This window comes from Diaporthe batatas, assembly GCF_019321695.1.
Source record: "Diaporthe batatas strain CRI 302-4 chromosome Unknown Contig00016, whole genome shotgun sequence".
Taxonomy (NCBI): Eukaryota; Fungi; Ascomycota; class Sordariomycetes; order Diaporthales; family Diaporthaceae; genus Diaporthe; species Diaporthe batatas.
In genome coordinates this window covers 395,617-422,975 of record NW_025408563.1, presented here as the reverse complement: position 1 = coordinate 422,975, position 27,359 = coordinate 395,617, and the positions used below count along the sequence as shown (strand labels likewise).

At 51.3% G+C, this 27,359-nt stretch overlaps 8 protein-coding genes across 8 annotated transcripts; 6 read left to right on the top strand and 2 right to left on the bottom strand.

Annotated features, from left to right (window-relative positions):
• Positions 1-712: 712 nt before the first annotated feature.
• On the bottom strand, positions 713-2,599 carry KVR01_011770 (uncharacterized protein; the record flags this gene model as incomplete). Its single annotated transcript, XM_044787114.1, has 2 exons — positions 713-1,405; positions 1,538-2,599. 2 exons carry the CDS (start codon positions 2,597-2,599, stop codon positions 713-715), a joined length of 1,755 nt encoding a protein of 584 aa, XP_044639479.1.
• A 2,915-nt stretch (positions 2,600-5,514) lies between these two features.
• Positions 5,515-6,642, top strand: KVR01_011606 (uncharacterized protein; the record flags this gene model as incomplete). Its single annotated transcript, XM_044793479.1, has 1 exon — positions 5,515-6,642. One exon carries the CDS (start codon positions 5,515-5,517, stop codon positions 6,640-6,642), a length of 1,128 nt encoding a protein of 375 aa, XP_044639315.1.
• Positions 6,643-6,988: 346 nt separating this feature from the next.
• Positions 6,989-11,894, bottom strand: KVR01_011679 (uncharacterized protein; the record flags this gene model as incomplete). The annotated part of the gene is made up of 6 exons (XM_044782476.1): positions 11,613-11,894; positions 11,453-11,503; positions 11,101-11,388; positions 10,926-11,045; positions 8,960-10,666; positions 6,989-8,698 (listed from the first exon to the last, which is right to left on the bottom strand). The coding sequence occupies exons 1-6, from the start codon at positions 11,658-11,660 to the stop codon at positions 6,989-6,991; spliced, it is 3,924 nt and encodes a 1,307-aa protein (XP_044639388.1). The 5' UTR covers positions 11,661-11,894.
• A 1,074-nt stretch (positions 11,895-12,968) lies between these two features.
• KVR01_011571 (uncharacterized protein) lies at positions 12,969-14,149 on the top strand (the record flags this gene model as incomplete). Its single annotated transcript, XM_044789079.1, has 2 exons — positions 12,969-13,232; positions 13,286-14,149. 2 exons carry the CDS (start codon positions 12,969-12,971, stop codon positions 14,147-14,149), a joined length of 1,128 nt encoding a protein of 375 aa, XP_044639280.1.
• A 764-nt stretch (positions 14,150-14,913) lies between these two features.
• Positions 14,914-16,220, top strand: KVR01_011642 (uncharacterized protein; the record flags this gene model as incomplete). Its single annotated transcript, XM_044794286.1, has 3 exons — positions 14,914-15,404; positions 15,461-15,939; positions 15,997-16,220. 3 exons carry the CDS (start codon positions 14,914-14,916, stop codon positions 16,218-16,220), a joined length of 1,194 nt encoding a protein of 397 aa, XP_044639351.1.
• Positions 16,221-17,514: 1,294 nt separating this feature from the next.
• Positions 17,515-19,938, top strand: KVR01_011693 (uncharacterized protein; the record flags this gene model as incomplete). The annotated part of the gene is made up of 9 exons (XM_044794399.1): positions 17,515-17,759; positions 17,820-17,850; positions 17,920-18,199; positions 18,253-18,379; positions 18,440-18,687; positions 18,744-18,957; positions 19,035-19,121; positions 19,175-19,845; positions 19,906-19,938. The coding sequence occupies exons 1-9, from the start codon at positions 17,591-17,593 to the stop codon at positions 19,936-19,938; spliced, it is 1,860 nt and encodes a 619-aa protein (XP_044639402.1). The 5' UTR covers positions 17,515-17,590.
• Positions 19,939-20,927: 989 nt separating this feature from the next.
• Positions 20,928-22,788, top strand: KVR01_011684 (uncharacterized protein; the record flags this gene model as incomplete). Its single annotated transcript, XM_044785534.1, has 3 exons — positions 20,928-21,356; positions 21,423-21,696; positions 21,809-22,788. 3 exons carry the CDS (start codon positions 20,928-20,930, stop codon positions 22,786-22,788), a joined length of 1,683 nt encoding a protein of 560 aa, XP_044639393.1.
• A 2,880-nt stretch (positions 22,789-25,668) lies between these two features.
• KVR01_011517 (uncharacterized protein) lies at positions 25,669-27,175 on the top strand (the record flags this gene model as incomplete). Its single annotated transcript, XM_044789406.1, has 2 exons — positions 25,669-26,095; positions 26,166-27,175. The coding sequence occupies 2 exons, from the start codon at positions 25,669-25,671 to the stop codon at positions 27,173-27,175; spliced, it is 1,437 nt and encodes a 478-aa protein (XP_044639226.1).
• Between the last annotated feature and the right edge of the window lie 184 nt (positions 27,176-27,359).

Sequence of the window (27,359 nt, the reverse complement as noted above, 5' to 3'; positions counted from 1 at the left end):
TTCCCCACAGTCTCGGCTTCTTCCTTCCCTGCCCAGCCTGTTGCCAAGCAACAGCCTTGGAAATCAAGCACAACCAAGAGGGGGCTCAATTGAGTTCGTCGACAGGTTCAATCTTTACGCTGTGCTCTATTAGTGCCCAAGGTTCTTCTTGCATTGTGTCTTTGCACCGCTGCCCCGTGCTCTCGAGCGAGCCGCCCGCCTCCACTCTCAGACTCAGAGTCCTTACGTCAACTGGCAATACTCCGACCCTAGGGTGCATCTGGTTCAGTATTCTCTTGGCGCCGTGTTTGCAGTTGCTGTTATGGACGTCTCACAGCTAAAGGATCCAAAGTTCCGCAGATAGCCACCACTAACATGAGGGGACTTGAAGTGCATGTCAATGCTGTTTCTTGTCTATCCCTTTCCTCTTGAGGTTTTTGAACCCGCTTTCAAAACACCCACCATCTACCACTTATTACTATGCTCCTCGTCAGCATACGCTGAGTTCTCCTGGTCAGTTCAAGAGAACTGTGAAGCAACCTCGGCGCTCAGCCCGCAGATATCAAGCAAGTCCTGTCACCGACTGTATTTTCCGAGATAGGCATACTTCTCATCACTACCCTCAGACTGTCTCATCTTTGAATTTCTGGGATTGAAGGACACGTTTTCGTGCTTATGTCTGGGCTGGGCTGACTGCCGTGGAGGGGCGTTCTCAAGACGCAACTTGGAAGTCTCACCCTTGTTGTTCAGGAAATGGCCTGTCTTTGTCCGGAACAATGACGTCTGTCCCAAACAGCTCAGAAAGAGGCACAACAGGTCCCCAGCGGCGCAGGACGTGCCTGACAGAGTCCACATGTGCCGGATTGGCGTTCTGGAGCAGGGTGTGCAGTGCCACGCGTTGCTGTCCCGCGCTCACGACACAGAACCACTGCTCCAGGGATCTCAGCTGCTCCTGGAACCCCTGGTCCGCCATGGCGGCTTGAATGTCTCGCGCCAGGGCAGGGTCGAGGGATACCTCGCGGCTGACCTCGAGCTCCGACCGCATGCTTCGCAGCTCTTCGTTCAACCTCTCCACCTCCACCTCTGCGTACGACAGATTTCTTTGGAGGGCAACCATGTGGTCATTCAGGGGTACTTTCTGGTTGCCGGACCAGGTCATGTCCTCCAGGATCGAAGGCATACTGCTGCCGGACGAAGCTGCGCGCCTCTGTCTTGGTGGGTTCTCCATGGGGTGGTGGAACGAGGGGAGATGCTGGAACTGGGTGGTGATCTTGGCCATGATCATCGGTGAAGGCAGCGCATACGCCACACAATCCCCATCAGTCCCGAGAATCACGTAGCCGTAGAAGTCCCCGGTTCGGGCGTCAATCAGAGCCGAGCCGGAGTCTCCCTCCCTCAGCCCCTCCGAGAGGACCACAGTGAGCAGCTGTTGAAAGGAGCATGACCTGTTCGTTTTGAATGATACTGTATCTGCCAATATGTTCCCACGGATTACTCCCCTCGAAGTCACGGCCAATATGCTGACATCCACGTTGTTTGTGCTTGCAATGTCACGTACCTGGACGCTCCGAGGTCCGAATCGCGCAATCACAACCTGGTTGGGGTCCTTTGATGGCACGGAATAGTCCCCTGGCAGGTGGACCAGCAGGTAGTCCAGCTCCCCGCCATACCCGTCCGGCATGGGGAACGAGCCCAGCAGGGTAGACGACTTCCAGTCGTCATGCTCCTCGGCCACCTCCACCGACTTGGGGGACAACATCATTGTGGGGCTATGAAAATGTGGCGTGTCTGGGGTCTCGGCATATGAATCCGAATACGCCGAGGACTGCTGTGATCGTGTCTGGTCCGAGTCAATATCCGCATCCCTCATGGGCCATCCGGGGCTGATGCTTCCTCTGCTCAGAATCATGTGCTCGTCCTCCTCCTCATCGGACTGCCCGTCAAAGTCGCACTCGTCGAGATCCGAATACTGCTCCTGTGGGTCCTTCGGCCCACGGTGGCTGGGCTGCGCAGCATGAGCAACCGTCAATTGGTAGAGTTTGTCTCCGAGCTGCACGACCGGTCCCCCGGTAGCATATTGGACGCTCCGTGTGCTCTGACTTGAAGTCACAAAGCCAAGCTTCCTCCCGATCCCCGGCCCTGTCAACCCATAAACGTCGACTTTCAACGCAGCTTCCATAGTCGCGTCGGCGTTCAAGTATATACCATTGCCCAGAGGACGGGGGAGGAATGTAGCTTCCAGAGGGAACCCAGCCGAGCCCAGCCCAAAGCCACAGCTCTCCTGCCGCTCGAAGAGGTCGCTCTCCCGGACCATCGCCTCGGCCCTCTTGCGCGTTGCCTTGTCGGGGCAGCAGATCATCACGACGGGGTTGGCCCGCTGCTCGCTGCGCCCGATCATGTACATCTTCAGTATCATCTTCTCCCCCTCGGGCAGCTCGACATTGTTCAGGATGCGCTCGACCTCGGGGCGGATCGTCGCGTTGTATCTCTCCAGCGCCGGGCCGCGGGGGAACCACACCGAGGACCCGCCGATCCTCCTCGTGCGCGTGTTTACCTTTTGGCCCAGCGAGTCTGTCGGGTCAGGCCAGGCTGGCAGCGTCTTGCGGCGCAGGCGCTCCATATCTGGTAATGTCCACGAGGTATAACTCGCAATACTTTGCTTGGTAGGTTGACTGCCGTAAATGTTGAAAGCTTATCTCTCAAAGGATTTCAATGTGGATGTTATCACTCCAGCCACGGGGACTCAAACAATATGGTGGCGCTGAAAAGAAATCAAGGACCGGAACAGAAACGTGAGGGAAGATCCTCTCACGAGTGATGCTGGGCATGGTTGAATTGAGTTTCCCATGCGTAGTGGAGCCAATCCCAGACAGTACCCAGGAAGAATGGGCAACCGGTCAAATCATGGGCCGCTCGGCTCCAGGCTGCCGTGTAGGATTTTGCGACATTTTTCTGCGTCTGTAGGATTCCAAGACCAGAGAGATAGATATAATTGGGTTCGGAAGGGGCTGAGTACGCATTCTATCTGCGGAGCAGGCTCAGGTGTCGCCAAAGCTGGCGAATTATACAGGAGGAATCACTGCAAGGCCTGGTGGTATACAGCATGCAGTCAGCTGCTATAGTGCGCGACAGGGGCAACTTTCTAAAACCCTACTTACCTTAGTACCTAAACAACCTCCTAACCTCCTAACCTCCTAACCTCCTAACCTCCTAACCTCCTAACCTCCTAACCTCCTAACCTCCTAACCTCCTAACCCTCTAACCCTTATTTCTTTCTTTCCTTCTTTGTTTCCTTCTTTCTATCCTTCTTTCTTTTCTTTTTTCTTTCCTCCTTTCTTTCTTTCTTTCTTTCCTTATTTAATTTATATAATATAATTTATTTATTTATTTACTTTTTTAAAACTTATCTTTTTATATTTTAATCTACTATATTATATTTATATTAATAGCATTTTAAAGTCTATTATACTATACTTATAAGCCTAGTGTGTGTAGTGTAGTGGGTGGCAACCCTAGGAGGAATCACTGTAAGGCCTGGTGGTATGCAGCATGCGGTCAGCTGCGGGTCTGCGGCTCAGGCTGCACCAACGCTCGATTGTCTCGGAGGCCACACAGCCTTATTGGCCGTCTATTCTCACTCCTCGGGATTTTCCCGATCCCCTCCAGGGCCGCCTCAGTGAATGGAGATATCTCTTTCTTTGCGCTTCACTCCTTCATTAACTATGCCGATTCTCATACTCCTCGCACTTGGATTTCATGCAACTGATAAGCATTTCTTCAATGCCATCCGTCCCACCTGACCTTCCATGGTATCCTTAGCGAGAAACGGATCCCAGGTTGGTATGAGACAACGTCCTATCAATTTTCCTTATCTTGTGTATGAACTGAGACGATACCATACGAAACTTTGAATGTATGGCGCTGATTACGGTAACAGCGCATGTGAAACAGTGGAAGTTCAACATTCGCCATGCTCGAGATAATGGATACTCTCTGGGCGCGCCCTCGTGAATCGGCCAATCGACTTTGCAACGGCGAACCGGCCACGAGTCTTCATTGCGCCGCGTACACGAGATACTGTCTCCCACAGCAAAGCTACCTAACTCACGAGCTTGGGGTTCAAGACAAGGCTCAGGATGATGAGTTCATGCGTGATGTCGCGAACCTGCTTCGAGACAACTTATCACTGCCGGAGACAGTATCTCTTGTCGAAGAGCGGCTCAAAAGCCAGATGGCAGTTGAATATTGTCAGGAGATCGTGTGCTTTACTGCGCGGCTCTTGGTCATGACCAACGTGGGGCGCTTCATGAGTGAGGCACATCTTCGTAGGAATATCCTGTGGGGTTCTAGCTCGCTTAGGGGTTGCCTGCACGACTTTTTCTCCGAGTCTCCCAAGATGAGTTGTGAAAGCATCAAACTTCCAAAGACTTTCAACGCATGGAGCATCGAGTCAGTCGGGGGGATCGAGATCAGGCTGACAGACAATCTCGCGGATCATCTACTCCTGGTTGAAGACGACACCAAAGTGCTCATATTTCACCATGCCTCATTCTTAGAATTCCAAAACGCGAGGTAAGCCATTCATGCAATATGATATTAGAGTCCACGATGTACCCTGCTGTACCTCTTTGTCTTCATACCACGGTCGCTGAAACTAATGTTATGCATTTTCTTGGTGCAGCTCTATGTTACCCACCGGCCTCCCTGAAGAGACACTGCGGACACTCGCGCTTCTATTCCCACAAGCGGAATTCTCTAGGACACTGCGATCTGCGCATGCCAAAACAACGTGGCTAAATAAACTCTATGAGAAATACGAGAAGACCAACTGCCTCGTGGACAAAAGACTCACCAGGTGTGGAAATCTGAATACAAGTGAGCGCCAGGTTCAGAACTTCAAATTCTGGAGGGACCGGCTGGTAGTGCTTAAACAAGCTTATGACGAGGCGACCCCTAACAATCTCTCTCAGTGGTGGTTTGATCGCCGAAATGGTGTGCAGTGGTACACGTTTTGGGTAGCTGTGCTCGTCCTCGCTCTGACTATCTTGTTTGGGCTTATTCAGTGCATCGAAGGGGCCATCCAGGTTTACAAGGCGTATCATCCGAGTCGTTAAGGAAAGACTCAGAAGTAAGAAAGAGTTGATAACACCGATGGAGCCTGTGGGTTTAATGTGGAGGAACGAATGTGTGACTAGGATAAGAAAACATATTCACGGCGAAATGCAAGTTATGCAATAAAGCATCTTATATCCTACACAATATGGCCTATATGCATCAATGCCTTTTTCAAAGATCTTGCGTGTTGGTTGACCGCTTTCCCTTGAGGTATGCCCCAAGGCAGCAAACCTTTATCATTACGAGATTCCCACTGCCTAGTGCCTTACAACTTGGTATTGGGACGAACGGAATGTTTGCGTTCATAACATTTTCCCACCCAGATTTGCCCTTTGCCATACTTACAGTCGTGCCAGCCTCATATCACAGACGTCCCACACAATTTTCTCTTGCCTTCACCACTCGAACTCAAACCTCACCATGGCGGCCCCTGGCACCGAGTGGTTGGATCGGCCTGAATTCATATTTCGCCCGTGGACGCCCCCAGAGGATCCCGCAAAGCCGAGACTGCCATACATACCCGGCTTCACGGTCCAAATATATCGCCATACGGCCCCTCCCCCGTTCGGCAACGCCTACGGCCCCGGAACCAGGACATGCCTTCCCACAGACCACTTTCACGACATGCCCCAGAGTGAGCTAGTCATTACGAACCCTCCGCTTGAGACGGAGCCGCCTTCGTACACCGGATCCGATACGGCACGTATGACTATCACTACGCCAATCAGAATTGGTAGTGCACACGGTGCACAAGTAGTTGCCTGCACGGTTGTACAGGACGGGTCCAAGCTCTTCCAGGCGGTTGCAAAGATTTACGATGCCCTCTACTATCGATTCGCCCAATCAATCGGCAATGTACCCCGCGATGTTGTGATGGCAGCCGACGAGGATTATAGCCGAGAAGCTGCTGCCTATGAATTCCTCCGAAATGCAGAGCAGACGGGCCATCCAAAATTCGTTCCAGATTATTTCGGATCCTGGACTTTTGACCTTCCGATTACTTACAAAGGAGAATCCCGCCTGCGACCAATTCGCATGATTCTCATAGAACGCCTCGACGGGACTACACTTCTCGATGCGCTCATTCGGAATGACTCCAGCAGAGTCAAGGATGCGTTTCATTACCCAGAAGAATGGAGGCTAGAAGTCCTTGCACGTGCGATGGACGGCTTTGTCAAACAGCAACACATTGGTGTTGATCAGGCAGATTTTGCCGACAGGAACGTAATGATTGTCACAAACGCAGAGTGTGATGATGAGAAAGTCGCAGGCATCCCGCTGCCACGTGTGGTCCTCATTGACTACAACATCTCGTACGTTTACAGTATTCTAGGTGACACTGGGCATATAGTGCTGTCAGCTCCATGCAACCCCATTTGGCATTTTTGGAACATGGAATTGCGGGGCTTCGTTGGATGGATACCCCATGAATGGTTCGAGAGACCCAAGCTTAAGCAAGAATGGCTACTACGGAGGTTTGGAACTGACGAAGCGCGGGCGCTCTACGCACCAATTCCGGTCAAACTGGAGTTCGACGAAGACGAGTGAGGGAAATGACTATGAACCAATAGCATAGAAATGAGCAGGCTCGCAGAGGAAACAAGTGAAGGTGTTGCAATGGAAACTTGCCCCCGAGTGACATGAACGAGATACGAGAGACTTCTCGCTGCACTTGGACAATGAAATGGACTCGGGGAGTTTAGGGTTAGTAGGAAGATGGAATGCCATCAATGATCCAGGAGAGCTATGACATCGTATTACGTGTAAACTAGGTACATTTCAGATTGTCGAATGAATGACTTTTCAGAATATATCCGATTTAATGTGGATCAAGGAGTCTAAATTGAGCATTCGGCATGTTGATATAGAAGTCTATGTGTATCCTCAATACTACTTACTCTATCCACTCATCCTTAAGACCACCTGTGACTACCCCGATCTCACCGTTCCTCGGGCATATCAAAACACCTTCTCTAGTAACCGCTGCCAGCTCCAACGACTCGATGTTGAGCCAGTCTCTCGGCAAGAAAAAGAACTTCTTGACATGCACCTCGCCCTGGTTGTTAAGCAGCCCGGTACAGACCCAGAAGTCCTTGTCGAGAAATGCAAGTACTGGAGCCTCGGGATGACCGTGCGAGAACATTCCAACCCCTTGGATACCCTGGCTTCCCAAGAAACCTAGGGGTATCTCGATTCGTTCTCGCATATGCAGTGGGAGGGGTGATGCAGTGATTTCATTCACTGGGTTGTCCGCGGCGAGCGCATTCATTTTCAAGACCATGAATTGCTTACGCCGTCTGTGGTGATCACACACCTGCGAGGTCTGAACCAGCAACGCAGATCCATCAGGTGTCCGGAATATCTTGTCAACAGAGCTGTCGACATCACTCGCTTCGAGCACCCAGTCAAGTGAGTCCAGCCTGAACGGACCTGGTCGGTCGCCGACCGGAGATTGGTGTTCGTCGTCGACCAATGACCGGTTGATCGAAAATGAGTTTATCTCCTCAAGGTTGTTCCATCTAAACAGCCGGACGTCGCTGAACCCGAAACACAGAAGAAGGTCGGGCTGGTCGTGGTCGACCCACCGGATGAACCTGTTCGGGCGCGGAACACTTGCGACCACGCTTTTGGTATCCACAGACCACAGCTGCGCAGACTGTCGCGTGTATACTAGTAAATGACTTCCCGACGGGCTGAGAAGTATCTGCTGGATTCCATCATGCGGCGAAGTCTGCAATACGGTCCTCGCTGTCGGCATGGAAGGCCCCTCAAACACTTTCACCGTCACCCTAGCACTGAGATCGCTAGTTGCGAGACTCTTCCCATCTGCACTCCACACGATGTGTTCCACAGACATGAATCCCTGGCAGAGCTCAACAGGCTCCTCTGAGCCAGCAGCCGAGAATGTCACCAGGCCTCCATCATTGCCTGCACAATATGCTGAGCTTACTCTGTTCAGTGCGAGAGCGGTGATGGGCTCGAGCATTTCTGAAGACATCTCGGATACCATCGAACTATTTCCTGTGATTCGCTCGAAGCTGGAGGTTTCGGTCGCCCCACCGTCGGTCTCCGCGTACTTGACAAGGCAGTTTGGCTCCCAGACGTTGCAATAAGAGTCCCGCAAGTCGTAAATTCTTCGACCCTCTGGGTCAAAGGATATGTCCGTCATCGGTGTATTACACGACAACTGGTATATCATGGCGAACTGATGAAAGTTCCAAACTCGCAGGGTGCCGTCGCCACTGGTGGTTAGGAGAAGGTTGCCATCTCGGCTACACGCAATGTTCAGGGCTGGAACACTGAGTTCGTGATAGTCGTGATCGATCGGATGCCACTTGAAGAGATGGCTGTCTGTATACGTGCCAAAGACGTGCCCAGTGATTGGGTTCCACCCTACCTTGTCGACTTCTGTCCAGATCAGCTCACCACCATGACCGGGCCTCTCGCATCTGCCCACGAAGCCAGGGAAGTCGACGTCCCATACGCACAACGGGAACCCTCTGTATGCAAGTGCAACCTGCGTTCCCCCTTGGTTGAATGAAGCACTCTTCGGAGAATTGTGGTGATAGTCGCGGAAATGTGCCTCTCCAACCACATCGTCCCACTGGTTCGACGTCCCAGGGCCTGGGACGAAAAGCCATTGCCTGACTGTCCTGTCTTCGAAGCACGCGATTATTGCCCTGGATTTAATGTCAAAGGTGACTGCCAGAGCCTTAGTATCTGGAGGATTCCCAACGCAACCCACTTCTGAGGCTGAAGCCACATTCCAGACCTTGGTCGTCCGGTAGCCATGTGTTACCAATTTGTCCCCAGCCTCATTGAATTCCATGTGAAGCACCCTTTCTCCATGCCGAAATCTGATAGCCTCCTGAAAAGTCAGAGCATGATACAAAATCACCATTCCGTCCGCGATCAGTATTGCGAAATGGTTGTCCAGTGCTCTGACGACAATGGGTTGGGAATCATGGCGGACGGAGAAAGTGGCAAGGTTGTCGTCCCACGACTTGTTGGAAAAGCCAGAAAGCCGCAGTGTTGAACCGGGTGTGTTCCGATCCCATTGAGCAAAGCACCGGCGCAGAATGGAGTCGTGAGGGCAGAAAGAAGGGATAAGTTTGTATATCGATCTTGGATACGCTGCGAGATGCGACCCAAATTTGCCCACGATCTTCATTAAGTCAACCGCCCATTGCTTCAGGAGATCCTTTCCCTGCAGCTGTTGTGCCGGTCGGCTTTGTTCCGAGTCAACTACAACAAAACTCTTCTCAAGCAACCTTGTCAAGGCTTCTGATGCATGAACCAGCACCCGAAGCTCGCCAACAATTGCCAGGCATTCGATCCATGCCAAGACGGAGCGAGAAAGGAGGAACTTTTCCAATTGGACCAGGGCGACTCTATCGCAATATGCCGTGCTGAAATCCAGATGGTAAGGCCAAGACGTTGCAGTGTAGAGTAAAAACGGCTGAGAGTCAGCGAAGTTGGCTCTGATCCTTGGGCTTGTAGTCAGAAGATTTGATATGCATTTCCGAAAAATTGCAGAATGTGCCTCAGGCGTGGAGATGTGCAAATGAGCTTCTGGTGTCTTAGTCAGATATTCGCGAGCGGTGTCGTGGATCATTGTGACGTTTCCTTTGGAAGTGATGCGGATGAACTCCCCACAGACCCGTTTGACTGTGTGGGAGAGATCAATGGGTCGATACTCAGGATGCAAAGCTCGTGACAGTTCTTCAAGCACAAGTGGCCGGCGCGAACATATGACCCAAGCGAGGATTGTCTTGGCCAAATTCAAATCACCAGCTCGAATCTGGCCTGCGACACTCTCATCGATCCGAGCATAGAGCGGCTCCAGCTCTGGCGGGAGACCCTTCAACGCCCTTTCGATGTCGACTTCTGAGATGCAAATCATAATTTCCTTCAGCACGAGGTGCACCCAAAGGAAATTACCAGCCGCCATTGTCATGATGGTGTTGGATATCTGAGCTTTAAGCTCGCATGGAGCGTGCACTAACTCAATCTCTTGCTCAATGTAGAGTCGTACATCCTGAACAGAAGCATCTAGCGGTATCTTTTGAACATTTATCGTCGCTGTAAGTCGATGAATGGATGCGGTAAGGGGTTGGGTCTCTCGACTCATGACAATGAGGCGGAGTGGCAGGTCTGAGTTCGAAAGCGCCACCAAAAAATTCAGAAACACCTGTGGTGATTCGGCTTCGTCCAGGCCATCGATGACCCAGAAAAGGGGAAACGAAACGTCCATTTCAAAAAGCATTTGAACAAACAGTTTTTGCCATAATACTCGGCTCTCGACCTTTTGCGCACTGAACCCGGTTTCAGCCAGGCCTGTCAGACGGTGACGATAATCCGGAAGCTGAGATGCGAGTTGGAATGTGAGCGATTTGAGCAGTCCACTGACCGATCTTGTGTCTGGGTTACCGTGCCTGAAAAAGTAAAATTGACACTTAGCTTCGATAGAGCGAAGGTGTTGGACGATGAAGGCAGAAAGCACCGATTTTCCAGCCCCGGGTGGTCCTTTAACCCATAGGATTTGTGGAATGCGTGTTGTGTTGCCCAGAAACTGTTGGAATACAGGCTCATCGAGTATCCATTTACATGATCCCGAGACTCGCCTATCGGTTAAGTGCGCGAGGTCATCCTCGGGAGCCTCGAAAGTTGCTAAGAGTGATTGCACTTTCCTCATTTCACCGTGTTCGTTGGGATCGCGTTGACTCAAAACTATTCGATGATTAATAGTGCGGCAGCCAAACTTAGGTGGCTGCTTTGAGTTTACCTGTCGGTCTGAATTGGCACACCATCGACTTGATGACATCCCTCACGCTTCTATATTTAGGGTCCTCCCGACTAAAATATTTGGACAGATCATGATGATCGGCATCCAGGGCCTTCGTGATCTCGCCCACATACCCCAAGGTAGCCGAGTCCCTCTCCACTATCATCTACAAACAGCGTATTAGCGGTGGTCGTTACTGGGATCAAACTCTTCGTACATACCATTTTTCTCGGGCCAACTGCAGTCGGCCTGGTTTCGAAAAAAGACACAATGCTGAGGTCTGCCGCGAAATTTCTAAATTGGTCGTTGATATCCTGGAGTGTGGAGGAGTTGCGTTGAAGCTCAGTGATGTATTCCTTCGCAGAGTGGTTAAAGACCGAAGCTTGCAGCACTCTATTGAGTACCTGAGCGAGGTTGCTCCCGCGATGTGGCGTGCCCAGAAATATGATTCCGGATATAGACTGGATGATGTCCTTGAACTGTGCGTCATTTTGCCCCAATATGAATGCCTGGATCCGTCGTGAGTATGTTGGCCTTGCACGAGGGTTTCTGACGTCTAAACAGATGACCAACCTTCTTAACTACGAGTCCTCCCATCGAGCGCACGACAAATATGATGGGAACCTATGTGGCATATATCAGTCGTGCACGAGTTACAGTATTGACATCGTTTTACTTCATCCCCGGTGTCCTTGATTTTGATACTGATTTCGCCCAGTTCCGGAGCACTCACATGGCCAATGTCCAAAGCCTTCGACTGCTCATCTGTCCCGAACTTCATTGCAAACAGGAGCTCTCGAGCGAAGTCCGATATGTTCAAGATGCTTTTGCCCGGGGCAGCGAAGTGTGCATTGTACCCGAAGGACAGCACACGCGCGGTAGATATGTCTGGCTCGAGCGGCAGCCATTCCTTCGGCCAGAACAGATTCGGATCCTTGTTCTTGGACCATGTCTGCTTGCTCGTTCCACCCAGTCCATGGACGAAAATAATGTCTATCGTGTGAGGGGCGTCTGGTACGTGAATAACGTTCAGTCCAAGAGGATCATTCGGAGCATGGCTTGCAGTGCTCGTAGAGTCACGTGAATTGAAAGATGCCGGGGTCGTTGAAAGAGCTGACGCCTCAGATCGCCCGGAACCAACAGATCGGGGAATGGTCAATGGCGTTTCCGAACTCCAATCAGCCTTCTTCCTGCGCGGGAGCCATTTTAACTACAGGAACGTGATTTAGCTTAGGACTGAAGCGGCAGTATAGGCGCATCTTACCATCTTGGACCAGCCGAATCGGACGGAAAGTGTGTCCTTTTTCGATCACCGTCTAAGGCAGGGGAGGGGCAGGATTGAAAGCCAGGATTTCATTAGATCGCCGCGGGATGATACGCATTAGCTCGACATCAAGATAGCGCTGGATCCGAGTAATCAACGAGAACACAAGAACAGGACCCCCGCACCGTGCCATACATGAAATCCTTGGTTGCGCGAAGAGATTGATCTTCCAAGCAGCCAGGCAGCGTGCTAACGGGGAAGAGATTGAGCCCGAAATGCTTGCCCAGAGGCACCTGGGCCCGAGTAGGCTTCGTTCAGCAGGGGCTTGTGCAGACCCTGCTAACCCCACGCTGACATGCTCGTCGCGCAGTCGACCTGCAAGTTAAAGATATCGTACCATTGAGGGAGCGGGGTTCCCAGAAAACCCTAGCTTTTGATAAGCTTGCATTGCCGCCGCGAAATATGGTACAGAGAATCCCCCTGTAAACAGGTTGCATGCCAGGCGGCCGAGGGGGCGCCAACCTGGCCATGTACATGAGAGGAGCCTAAACCCTGGTACGTTCAGCAGCAGCTGAGTGGTCCATACGAACCAACACTTGCTTCGAAACCGTAGTTGTGCCTTGTGGCTGTTTTTGAGCGCCGAACTCGCATTCGACTCCTTCATATACCCCTGAATATCGTGCGGGGTACCCTTTGGGGGGCGACACGGATAGAAAGAAAGCCAGGGCCCACTCGCTCACAGATGTATCGACACTACCCTGAGCCTGCAGATTTGTCTCTCCGGTGCCGACATATTTGACTCTCTTCGGATTAGGTAGAGGGGCGATGAACAACACCAAGAATACTCTGAGTAGCGTGAGGGACGTGATTCCTGAAATTGGAGGAAACTTTCAGCTGGACCCGGCTGTAATCGAAAGTAAGGATTCCAAGCACCTGAATGACCCGACTAAGAAATCTGGACTAAGTATATCAGAGCTTCCTAAAGGAACCCAAGTTCTTTCTGCAAGCAGCTATGGCACCTCTCTCTGGACACGCACTGCCCGAGTGGACACAATTGTCAATGGGGAAAAGAAGGACTACTTCTTGAAGGTTAGACGAGAGTCCACGGCCTCTGAAAGGAAGCCTCTGACAATATCTTCCAGTGTGCTACAGAAGCCGGGGCTGTAATGACGGAGGGAGAATTCCATTCTATCTCGGAGATTTACAAGCTGATTCCAACACTCACTCCCCGGCCTGTGGCTTGGGGTAAATTCCTCAATTCGAAAATCGACACGTATTTCTTCCTGTGCGATTTTGTCAACATGTCTTCAGAATTGCCTGACCCGGTGATGTTCTGTGCTCGAATTGCGCAACTTCATCGCGAAAGTATCTCACCAACTGGCAAGTTTGGTTTTCACGTCAAGAACTGCAAGGGGAAAACACCCCAGCCGATAGAATGGGAAGCAAGTTGGACGCGCTATTTCACAAGACTGATCAGCTACGTACGTCAGCGCTGGAATGTCCTGACTTGTCTTATTATTATTATACGGAGGACTTGGATTCTGACTGGTACCCAGGGCTTTGAGAAAGACCTTGTATCCAATGGTCCATGGCCCGAATATGAAAAGACATTTGCCCTGCTCGTGAAGCATGCCATTCCTCAAATTTTAGATCCTCTGACCGAAGAAGGCAGAATCATCAAGCCGTGCCTCGTTCATGGTGATTTATGGGAAGGGAACACCACCACCAACCTCGACACAGGAGAGCCCATGATATTCGACGCAGCTGCCTTCTACGCACACAATGAATACGAGCTAGGCATTTGGAGGCGTGACATGGTCAAGTTCGACCATCCCTATTTCTCCCACTACTTTTGCAATTTCCCTGTCAGCGAGCCTGCGGATCAATTCAACGACAGGAACGCGCTGTACTGTTTGAAGTTTGATTTGGACTACTGCCTACATAGACCAGGCTTGCCTTTGGTCCGCGAACAGTTCGTGCTGGAAATTCCCTCGACTCATCACTGATTGTTCACTCTGCTGACTGCCCCGGGTTTAGGATCCTGGCCGATATGCTGGCACTTGTAAACAAATATCCGCCCAAAAGTCGTTGTCAATTATAGCCCACGGCCCGTACAAAAACAGTTCTTCCATTAGGCGTCGCCGCTTCGACTTGATCTCCGTGATTGACAATTGATGTACTGTGACTCGACCGAAGACGAATACCTTCGCACGGACTGGTGCTCATGATTTGGAAAGGTAGCATTGTTAACATTGACAAGTGCTAGACAGCATTTATAGCCAGTGCGGCTACCTAAGTGAAGAGGAAAGTGACGTTTATTAGAGGCGGCCGTAGGATCTCACACCTAGAATCACAATTTGGTTTGATGGATGGATAATATTTGATTTCCTGGCGGAATCTGCGCTCAAGAGAAATTTCGGCGGCATGTGGTTAACTTTTGAGTGCCTAATTCTTTGAAGAAACATGCCTGTGGCCGTCACATTCCCGGTCAGAAGTTGGCTCGCGCAACGGCGGACCGGAAACCACTCCCAGCCTCAGAATGTAACCAGTCAAGACCACTCGGACGTGCTGCAGGAACCCCTGTCAGATTTTCTGAAGAATCATGCAAGCCAACAACCAACACTCCACTTCAAGAGCCTCCGCGGCTCCCCGCAAATAGACTGTCGCCCTATATGTAGGCAAAGCGGACCAACATATCTTCCCAGGCTTCTCAACCTTCACGCAGTCCCCGGCCGCCATATGACATGCAGTACCTGTCCACATTTCGACTATGGCACATGATTCAAATGACCAGCCCGATCAATCCGCCTCGGAACAATCAAATGAAGACGTTTACTCCACGTTCTCGAAACCCTCCAAAGCATGGATTGCCTTTTTGGTAGGCTTGTCCGGCTTCTTCTCGCCTCTCAGCGCGAACATCTATTTTCCGGCTATCACCAATATCTCAGAAGACCTACGAGTCTCACTTGAGCTTGTCAATTTGACCATCACGGCATACTTGATTTGCCAGTGTATTACACCATCTATCACGGGTGACCTGGCGGACATGATAGGCCGACGGCCAGTCTATTTATTGGTTTTGACGGTTTACTTCGGTGCAAACCTGGGACTAAGCTTGCAGAGGACGTATGCAGGTCTGCTTGTGCTGCGGATGATACAAAGCATGGGTGCGTCTGGGACAATAGCTCTATGTCTCAGCGTCATACACGACATAGCCGCGCCGCATGAGAGAGGCAAGTATATGGGGGCGGCGATGACAGGGTACGCAACGTGGATCCCATAACGATACATTTTGTGGACACTGACATCTGTCGCAGACCGAATGCAGCCCCGAGCATTGGGCCTGTACTAGGCGGCGTCCTTGTAGAAAAAGCAGGCTGGCAATGGATCTTCCGCTTCCTGTGCATCCTTTCGGGGCTCAACCTTGTTCTGATCACAATATTTCTCCCTGAGACTGGGCGTGCTATTGTTGGAAACGGGTCTTTCCGTGCGACTGGTATCAATCGCAGTCCAATTTCGTGCGTGAAGTCACCACGCCAGCCAAGCGTCAGCACGTCCGATCCTCTTGAGAAGCCAAGATTACGCATTCCAAATCCTCTCCTTGCGCTGAAGATACTGTTCAAGAAGGACGTGGCACTATTGATGTACGCCAACGGTGTCTTCTACATAAATTACCAGTGCACGCAGGCCTCACTTTCCTCATTGTTTATGGCCACTTACGGTCTCAATGCGCTCCAGGCAGGACTCTGCTATCTACCTTATGGAATCGCTTGTACTGCAGGGACCTTCTTGACTGGTACGTTGGCAATGATGCAAAATCGACCCTTTATGCATTCTTCGGCTAATTATTAAGGCATGGTCATCGATCGAGACTATCGCGTCACCGCTGCGGCTGTTGGCTTTACGATCAACAAGAAATCAGGAGACGACCTTCGGAAATTCCCTATTGAGAAGGCAAGGTTGCGAAGCATATGGTACTTCATGGGCCTACTGATTGCATGCACAGTGGGTTATGGGTGGTCGGTGGAAACCAAGACCGTGAGAGAAGCCATAGAAGATACTTCACGCCGGGAGTAACTCTGACATCACTAACTCGGATGCAGCATATGGCTGTACCCTTAGTACTTCAGTTCCTCAGTGGAATAGGTGTCACTGGAACATTCAATGCAGGCATATACTCTTCTTCCCTAGAAACCATGAGGACCACATGGCTCACATATCCTAGATCCTGCGCACCTTGGTCATCGACATTCATCCGGACAATCCCGCCACAGCTAGTGCCACGATCAACATAATCCGAGGCACGTTCGCTGCCGTCGGCGTTTCCGTCATTCAAGTGCTCTTGAGTCACCTCAAGACTGGCTGGACTTTTACACTACTTGGGGGACTCTGCGCGACCGCCTACCCGTTGCTCTGGCTAAATTGGAAGTTCGGAATGCGATGGAGACAAGCTCGGGAAGCTCAGAGAAAAAAGGAGAGGACGACTCAATCCGAAGAGGACTCACCCCAAGAAGAACTGATGCAGAAACAATAGAGGCTAAGGCATAATTGCCGTTCTCATTTGCATTGGTACAGCATAGCGCGATCAGCAGCGCTGTTCTGTTATGCAGCCCAGCTCACCTCGGCTTGTCTTGACCCGTGGTGCCGAGCATGTCAGTATCTTGATTTCAATGGTCATTCAGACCAGGGGAAATTGAGATGCATGAAATAGGTTGAGAAGACAGATTTGAATGGTTCAAGGCCGTCTTTGGCTGTGGATACCATTCATCCACGCCATCATTGCAGGGCCCATCCTCGTGGACACTATGGTCATGCTGACTTTGCACACTGTGGAGAGCCACAGATCACAATTTATCACCACCAAGCAAACTTTCTATAGAAATTTTAAATCAGTAGATAGCTTCACACACTTCCCCCCTCGCGCACGCGTGTTTCTCACCAAAAAGCCTCATTTTTCACCTCTCGTATTACGAATACGATCTTAAAACCCACACGTGCATGAACGGAATTGTACAATTTGATGTGGGTTGAACTGCATTGACAAGTATGACTGCAGATGCGGAGTAACGTCGGCTGGTGAAACTGATCTCTGCCAAGCTTGATGTGAAGCTCCCTAATAGTCCTGTTTGTCGATACACGCCGCATTATGTTGTTTTAGTGACGATATAGGTAGTAACAATCTTTTTCGTCAGGGAAGATGCAGTTCTCTATCTACATTACTCATCCAGCTTCCCGATTGCCATCTAGAGTCTGACGCATTGAGCACTTGCTGCATTGCGCTTCACCAAGTCTAGGAGGGGAAGCCAACAGGCTAGACGTTGGCTTCGGCGCACACAGTTCGTTCGGAAGAGCGGCAATATAAATATGGGTGTCCTGATCCACGATGTTCTTTTTCTTCAACCGCAAAGTGAATTCATCTGCCACGTCCCTCCTCCTGTTATGAGAAAATGAAGGGCTCTATTGCCTCATGTCTGCTCGTTCTGGCTCTGAGGGCTGTGTCAGCTTTACCCTCGCTCGTGTCCCGCGCTGACATGCTCGACACCTACGACTATGTCATCGTTGGTGGTGGCACCGGTGGGATGACCCTCGCCAGCAGGCTGTCTGAGGACGGCACGAGTATGTCGTGATCCCCCGTTTTTGAGAACCCAAAATGCTTCGAGGCTGACCACATTATAGACACTGTCCTCCTTATTGAGGCAGGTTCACTGTAAGACTGAGATTCCCCCTTTCCCCCTCTTCTTTTGATTATCCGTTTGCCTGATTTCTTTGGTACTAGAGACAAAGGCGAAAGGGAGATTGTAGTTCCCCGCTTCTACGTTGGGACGTTGAGTGGAGTTCCTGAGACCTTTCAATATGCATGGCATATCAAAACAGCCCCGCAGGCCGAACTGGGCAACCGCAGTATTACCATCGCCCAGGGAAAACTGATCGGAGGTGGAAGTTCCATCAATGCGATGGTCTACGACCGCGGCCGAGCAGCTGATTACGACTCCTGGGCTGACATTATCGGGTCTGAGGGGTGGAATGCTGCCAGCTTGCTCCCATATTTCAAAAAGGTGAAAGAGTACTTTGGCCTCAGTCGATCTAGGCAGCAGGCTTACGAAGATAGGCCGAGACCTTCACGCCGCCGCCCGAGGAGCAAGCAAAAGAGTTCAAGATCACATATAATCCCGAATGCCACGGCTTCGAGGGACCGATTCAGTCAAGCTACGCGGAATGGGTGTACCCGCAGCATAGTGAGTTGATTGCCGTGTGTGCCAAGATAATTCTCGACCGCGACTGACCATCCTCTGAAGATGAATTCATGGATGCTATGGATTCTTTGGGCGTCCGGAGACCTTTGGATCAGTCCTGTGGCGATACGCTCGGCGCTTATTTCACGACCCATTCAATCCATCCTGTAAACCGGTCGAGGTCATATCCGCGCGTAGCTCATTTCGACCCTACAGTTGACAGGGCTAATCTCCACGTGCTGATCGAGCACCAAGCGACGAGAATTGTTACTCACAAGGTTGATGGAATCGTGAAAGTCACTGGCGTCGAGGTGGGTAATTTTCACTCCCTTCCCTAGAACACAGATTGACGCAATGACCAAACCAGTTTGCGGCGTCCCGTAACGCGGCCAAGCAAATTGTTGGCGTCCATAAAGAGGCTGTGCTCTCAGCAGGGGCCTTTCACTCTCCGCAGATACTCCAGCTGTCCGGTATTGGAAAAGCGATTCAACTGGGGAAACTCGGGATTAGCTCGGTGGTTGACTTGCCTGGAGTGGGACAAAATCTCCAGGACCATTGCGCTGCACCTACGCTCATGAGGAGTAAGCAATTCATTTACTTGGTTTTGGTTTGATAACTGGAAAGCTGTTTGGACAAGTAGGCTAAATCAATCTTACAGTCAATCCGAATCTCGACCAGGCCGCCGATCTCAACAATGCCACATTTGATCACGAACAAGGCGAGCTTTACTACTCGGAAAGGAAAGGTACGTATTGCCGCGGCTGAAATATGACTCAGAAATCTGATATATCAAACAAGGCCGTTGGACAACCGGGCCTCTGTCCTCCGTATTGTTTCTTCCTCTCCTCAACTACACCGAGTACGGCGAAAGAATACTAGACGGAATGGCCGTGGACATCTCGACGAGTTATCTGCCAGACGATATCGACCCGTCCGTAAAGGCAGGGTACGAAGCACAGCTGGAACGGATCGTCAAGATGCACAAGGAACGCAGCACCGCAGGACAAGAGCTTATGTACGTGGGCGGCGGCACAGGCCTGAGTAGCATCCTGATGCACCCTCTCAGCCGCGGATGGGTACGGCTCAATTCCACGGACCCCTTCGATGACCCACTAGTAGACCCGCGATACCTAAGCCACCCGTCAGATAGGCAACTCTTTGTCGAGGCTGTCAGATACAACCGGAAAATCATCGCGACGGAGGCGCTGCAGCGGACTGGTGCGGCGGAGACATTCCCGGGGGGCAACGTCACCTCTGACGAGGCCATTCTCAACTCGCTGAGGAATAGGATCAACACAGTCTGGCACCCATCGGGTACTTGTGCGATGATGCCTCGGGAGATCGGCGGAGTTGTTGATGCGGAGTTGAAGGTATATGGTGTCGATAACCTACGAGTTCTTGACGCCAGTGTCATGCCAATACTCCCGGCCGCTCATATGCAGGGCACCGTATATGCCATGGCCGAGAAGGTGTGGCATCTCTTTTTCTCATACAGTTCAAGCAAACAGTCTGACTGATTCACATATTAGGCTGCGGATATGATGCTCAGTGTTTGGATTTGATACCCTGTGCCGGCATGAAAGGATTCCTGGAGTGGACTCCCCTGGTTTGCCCAATGGATGGTTCCAATTTCGCACGTCTCAGCGCCGCCTTACTATCCTCTCTGCTGTCCAATCTTTTTCAACTGGCTCGAGGGAAATCTTTACAAGTTTTTTATCCGTACTATCACAAGTACGGTGGAAGAAGCCCCTGAAGATCTCAAGCATGAGATGTATGTTCATGTTGCCCTTTTTTCTTTTTACCTTGAATCAGCCCTGTCCAAGGTTGGAAGTAGCCGATAATGTGAGGGAACCACACGAAGCAACATTTAAACGCAGACTGGTCATTGCACGTTCTTGATGACTGCAGTCGATACCCGGCATATTGAAGGTGAATTCCTTGGGGGGCGATTATGGGAAGAAAGCAAGAAAAATGAATCTGGCCGGCCACTGTGCAGCGACAGTGTATCTCGTTCCTTGGGTAGCTTACACCTAACTTAGTTTGGGTAACAAGCAGGACCTGTCGAGCGACGCACCATTGCATTTCTGATCGTGCAATGAATGCATGCCAATCTAGTGCACGCTAGCGCCACCGGAGATGGCACCAGATCCGTTGAATCTTGGCTCGGTTGGTTCCAGAACGCTGTGTTGGAAATATTTTGAGCTGGCTTGATGGTGGATACACGGACCCTTATTGCCCCATTTGCGGTCTCTTCCTAGGGTCGTATCATGCCGTTGGTTGTAACGCCCGTTGGTAGTCGATTGGGCCAATGGTTAGCAGGTTCGCAGGGATTGGGCTGTCTCCACAGCAAAGCGTCAATGATAAAAGACTTCCTTCCTGCTCTCTCCTTGATGTGCTCAGAGTGACTCGAGTCTTTCTTCCTTTGCACCTACAGATCGTGTGCGTAGACAGACATTTCTGGGTTGCTCTTCAGTTGCTACTCTGTGCGATATGTTGGCTGTCGCCGCGGACGCCAAGACTGCCCCCCACTGAAATCACCAACACGATAACAATGCTGTCCATGCTCATGTGGCCGGCCTTCGGCCTCCTGGCCTGGACGCTGTACTGCAACTTCTGCCTCTTGCAAAACTATCTGATAGCTCGCAAGATCGGCGTACCTGTGCGCGTCATTCCTATTGACCATATCAACCCCCTGTGGATGCTGGTGGACAAGAAGGTCCTGTCACTTATTAAGAAGGTCCCGGGCCCCTTGGGCAACAATAGCTTTACACGGTATAATTTTCGGACATTCGAGATGTACGACCGTTGCGACTCACATCATGAGATGGGTGATGCCTTCATGATCGTGACGCCGAGACGGAACTGGCTCTACCTGGGTAATCCCGATGTCATCATGGAAATGTTCCGGCGACGATCCGAGTTTCCACAGTGCATCGAGCTTACTGAAATGCTCGATGTCTTCGGGAAGAATCTGGGCACCGTGAGTTCAGATGCCTGGCTTAGCTGAGACGTACCGAATCATCAACTAACGGATGCACTTTCACAGGTGGAGGGCCAGCAGTGGAAGACCCAGCGCACGATGATCGCTACTTGTTTCAACGAGCCAAACAATGAGATCGTCTGGTCTGAAAGCCTGACGCTCGCTCGTGATATGCTGAAGTACTGGACTGGGAGACCGTCCATCACAACTTCTGCCGATGATCTCCGTTCGCTTTCTCTGCACATTCTCGCTTCGGCTGGTTTTGGAAAATCAACGAAGTGGGAAAGCCCAGAAGAGAGAACCAAGAATAGTGTTTCTGGCGACTACAAGGATTCTCTCCGTAAGTGAAAAATCTCTTTCCTCGATCTTCATCCCATCCCAACGGCGGGAAGAGACTACAAAGATTTCCCTTGGCCGCCGTGATATGATGCAATTTTACTGACCTATCACAGAACTCATTCTAGAGAATTGCATTCTCATCATGGCCATCGGACCAAAGTTCCTATCCAAGGCGAGGCCCTGGCTCCCAAAGTCATGGAAGCTCGGGATCCTGGCCGACAGGTGCGCCGTCTTCCAGCGCTACATGACGCAGGTCTACGAGGAAGAGAAGTCCCAGGCCCGGCTACAGGCGGGCTCGGCGGCGGCCGCCCCCAAGACGCTGATGAGCTCGCTGGTCCGCGCGTCGCAGGAGGAGGGGGCCAGGAGCGGCGCCGGGCTGACGGAGAGCGAGATCTACGGCAACATGTTCATGCTCAACTTTGCCGGCCACGACACCACCGCGCACACCTTCACCTTCGCCATCCACTTCCTGGCCGCGAACCCGGCCGTGCAGGACTGGGTCTCGGAGGAGGTCCGCGCCGTGCTCGGCGGCGAGGACCGCGGCGGGTGGGACTATGCGGCCCACTTCCCGCGCCTCAGGCGCTGCTTCGCCGTCATGCTCGAGACGCTCCGCCTGTACACGCCCGTCCCCGTGGCCAAGTGGACGGACAAGGGCACGGCGTCGCTGGATGTCGGGGGGAAGACGATCGTTGTCCCGCCCAACACCATGGTCATCCCCAGCTACGCGGCTGTTCACACGGAGCCCAAGTACTGGGGCTCGGACCCGCTCGTGTGGAGGCCGTCGCGCTGGATTCAGGAGGGCGCGGCGGCACCCGGCCAGGAAGAAGTAATCAGCCCAAAGAAGGGAACCTTTCTGGGTTGGTCTGAGGGGGGGAGGGACTGCCCCGCCCGTAAGTTTTCACAGGTCGAGTTCGTGGCTACGGTGGCGACCTTGCTGCGGGACTGGAGGGTCGATCCGGTGCAGCTGGATGGGGAGAGCCCGGATGATGCGCGGAGGAGGGTGCTGAACTTGATCAAAGAGGATTCTGGACCTGTCCTGTTGCTTCAGATGTTGCACCCCGAACGTGCTTCTCTAGCATGGAAAAGGAGGTGATCACCAACGCAGATTAATAGCAACATACTACAAGCAACTTAGATAAAAAAAAACTTCAGCCACATTATATTTTTTATTTAACTATTTATCTATTCATTATCTTCTCAACTTTTAAACTAACTATTAACTTATACCTTAAATATAAAGTTAATAATTACTTAATATATATTTTTAAACTTATTTATATATAGAGTTATTAACTTTCTTTATAGAACTCTCTCTTCTATTATATTCCTTATATATTATATAGAAATAGATAAATTCTTAATAATAAAGTAATATATTTAAAGGAGGAAGATTTAATTCTTAAATATTTAAACTTTTACTTTCTTTATATAGTATTTATTTAATATATAATAAATAAACTCTATTTAACTTTTTAAAAGTTTTAATTTTTATAAACTTTATATAAAAGATTTTTAAATAGGTTTACTATTATAATATTATTATTCTATTAATTATATATTTATAATAGGGATTATATTAACTTATTTAATAAGGGTAAATTTAAAGAAACTATTAAGTATATTAATAGAGAAAACTAGCTTACTGAGTTTTATATTATAAAATTCTTCTTTTATAAAAGCTATTTTAAAACTATTTTAATCTTATTATATAACTACTTTACTAACTATTAGCTCTTAGATTACTTATATTCATAATTTTAATATAGTATTATTAAAAGTAATACCTTCTAACTTTATCTATATAATATAAAGCTTAGCTATATATTTATATATTATATTCTCTTTTTACTATTATTAATATTATATTTCTTTAAATATTAAATTTTAAGTATTTACTACTATATAAAGGTATTATATATATTTTATATATATAGGGATTAAAAATGAAACTACTTAGATGAGAGAAATTTAGGTTTCATATAGTGATAGAAGCTTGTTTGTAGGTAGGGAATCCTAGAATATATTTGCTCTAAGGGGGAGTAGTTGTGATAGATGTGTTCAAACGGTGCAATCCCTTAGGTGGTGGTTTCGTTTCTAATCCCCACACATGTAAAATGTATGTGGCCTTCATACAGTGGTAAACGCCCAAGACCTTGCAGTCTATTATTTCTAACTTATATCTCTATACAAACTAATGTAGGTACCACAATAATAAGTTCTAGGAACGAAAGAAGAAATCAATATATAACCCAGGAACTTCCCAAGTGTTCTGTGTGGCTAGTGCCTACTTGCCCGCTCCTTGTACCGCTTAACCGTCTTCTACGTGCTAGTAGGGCTCCAAGGCCCCGGCCATCGGTGCCATCTGCGACTCAGAGGACCCAAGCCTGCTCTCAGGCACGCGCGATGTAAATGCTTTGACCGCGGGTCATCGTCATCAGGAACGCTGGTATCACGGGCGTGGCGCGCCCGTCGATCACCAACGCCGACATTCTTCTCAGTGCACGATCTCCGGGCGATCCGTACCTCTACTTGTCGAGTCGGCCGTTTTAATGCCTCGCGGTATCAGGGAATGCGCCCGAGGTCTTTACACGCTGCCTGGAGAATGAGCTGCGCATCTACACTGTCCTCAACAGCAGCCAGGCCGGCGAGGTGTTTAGCTGGTTCGTCAGCCTCACCAACCCTGCTGGCTTTACCTTGCGGGCCGTCTGATGTGCCACGCTCCTTTGATTCCGGATGGGCTGTATCGCTCAAGAGGTTGCTGTGCCGTAATGCTCGCGGTTCCGGCCGTATGCTGCACGTATCTGCCTGCATCTTCATCTTCCTGCTGCTTTGCATCGAGGCTGACTCTGCTGAGTGGACGACGATGGAGACGAAGACTCGAGGTGACGAGAATGCTGGCTTGGGATGGTCCAGGAAGATGTCTGTTATCCGGTCATAGCATGGCTGTCTGACATGGTACAAGACTCTGTGTGCACACGAAGCAGATGCGGTTGCCGATGCGGTTGCTTCGACCACGATGGTTTTCTTCCCCACAAGCAACCCGGCAAGGATGGCCCAGCAGACATGGGTGTGGCCTGCACGCTATGTACCCAGTACTACGGTGTAGCTTCCAAGGTTCCCCTTTTGTGGGTGCAGTTTTGGATGTTCCAAGGTACCAAAGTACCTAGGTGCCTAAGTACTTGGGTACCTCGATCTTGAGCAGCTCCCGGGACACAGGTCTGGATGAGAGGAATTGACAGGAGAGATGGGTGGACATGAATTGCATAGCAACAACGGCCACAACAACAAAGTATTCGGTAGCGTATTGGGAGCATGTCTGTGGAGCTCTCCTGGGCACGACGACAGCCAACCCTGCAGGAAGCTTGATGCAGCTTAGCTTGGGGGAGGTGCGACGGATGCTCTGCAGGCGGGCGGCTTCTAGAGCGGTCCTTCCCAGTCTGGAGAGCTATTATTACATCATACAGCAGCAGCAACAGCAGCACCCAGCAAGCTCGAGACGTCCTGCCGAACCCACGGGTAATCCACAATGTGGACCATCCTACTTCTCCCATCCTCTTTCCTAGAAATATCCTCATATTCATCCCGTTCTCAGCAGCCAGCTTTTCCAAAGTTGTGATATTATACTGGCTCAGCCCGTTCGACAAAGCTATGGACTTGGTGTCACTCCTCTAGGCGCCACCAAATCGCCACTGGTGCGTTGCGGCTGGCTGAGGGCCGTTCCCGTCCAAGAACCGAACCAAACCAAACCAGTCGACGCCTCTGGCTCCCGACCAGCCTGCCAGCCAACCAAACCATCCACCATCTGGGCGGGCCCTGAGGACCTGGAAGTCCCCATCAGTAGCGCTGGGATCGTCTCCGCTCAGCCACCCGTCACCAGACCACCACCACCTATCTCTGCTCTCCTGCGCCTGGGCCTGAAACCCCAGCCGGGCTCTTCTCTCCCGTTCGTCATGTTTCGGGTCGACCTCTGGCCATGCGAAAGCCCTCCACTGCGCATCGCTCGCGCCGAGCCCCGCCCCTGAAGGACAGCGACTATGACCACGAGATCAACCTCGTCGACCATGCTGCAGAGGCCGTGACCCCCCAGGCCCTGTCCCCAGAACCGGGGCAGGGGCAGCAGCCAGACCAGCCAGGGCAGTCTGCAGAACAGCGCCCGACATCTACCGCACAATCAGAATCACAGCAAGGGGTAGCAGCAGCAGAACAGGATCGGGAGGCTGCTGACGACTCTGGGGAGGGCCCGTCCGCCTCGCAGAGGGCCCCGCTGCAGCACAGCCCAGCACGGCGTAGAACCAGTGGTGCCTCCTCGACCTCCAGGCGCTCCAGAAAGGCCTCCAAAAAGGCTGCGTCACAAGAGAGCTTGGCCCGCAATGCAGCCCTCCCTGAACTCCAAATAACAGGTGAGAATCTACACGGACGGACACGAGCGAGTGCGCGAGGCAAAGACCCCATCTTTCTGACACGCAGCAGAGCCTACGCCGCTCGTTGGGCCACAGCGTACCCATTCAGATGCAAACGGCACCCAGCGCCGCAAGCCAACCCCCGAGACGGCCATCGACATCCTATACGAGAATGAGCGAGGCGGCATGTTCTGTGGGATCCCCCTCTTCTCCCCGAAGGCCCTAGGCCAGCTAGACCCTCCAAACTGGACCAACTTCGCCCACAAGCCGAGCCCGACCAGCATCCACACCGCACAGGTCCCGGACCCGAGCTGGGTGTGGTCGTGGCCCGAATGGCACATCAACAGGGACGAGGGCGTCGACGAGAACGGCTGGGAGTACAGCTTCATGTTTGCCAAGATGTTCTCCTGGCACCTGCCTAGGTGGTACAACTCGTGCGTGCGGCGGCGGGCATGGACTCGCCAAAGGGTCAAGAGGGACCCCGAGTCCAACGACCCCCACATGCTCAACTCGGAGTATTTCACCGTCCGCCGGAGCATGGAGACGGAGCGCACCGCCGGGAGGGCAAGCAGCCGCAACAGCCGGCACAGCCCAAGCGTGATCTCGTGGGTGTCGGCCGAGGCCGGAGCGAAGCCCGACATCGAGGATATCGATACCCTGATGGCCATACTCACCAGGTCACGGATCGACCGCGAGAAGATCGAGGCGGTGGAGAACTTCCTGCAGCACGGAGGGGACGAGCTGGTCCATCTGCAGCACAGGATGCACGATATCATGGCCATTTTTGTGTTCCAGGCCTCGAGGAGGGTCCTGCTGGCCAAGCTGAACGAGGTCTTTGAGCAGACGCAGCAGGAACTCAAGGAGAACGACACGGGCACGCTGCAGCGCAGAAGTAACAATTTGAAAGGTGCTATAGGGCACGCGGACGAGGAATGCAGGCGGCTGGAGTACTGGAGCGACGTCAAGAAGCTCGTTAGGGAAGGGCAGTCGACGACGGCGACAGACAAGTGCGAGGGATGGACCGAGGACTGGCGCGGCGTCGACCAGAGTGGCCCATGTGAGCCGAGCAAAACCACATAATAATTACTGGACATGGTCAAAAGGGAAAAAAAAGTAGTAAGGGTTTACACGACAATTTTACCGTGCATTGCACCATCGCATCAACCACCTCAATATGTATTTCTTTGAGCGACAATAGTAATTAGGCTTGCAATGCGCGTTGATCGCGTCGAGGTACCTAGGTACTTCGGGGTGACCGTCCCCG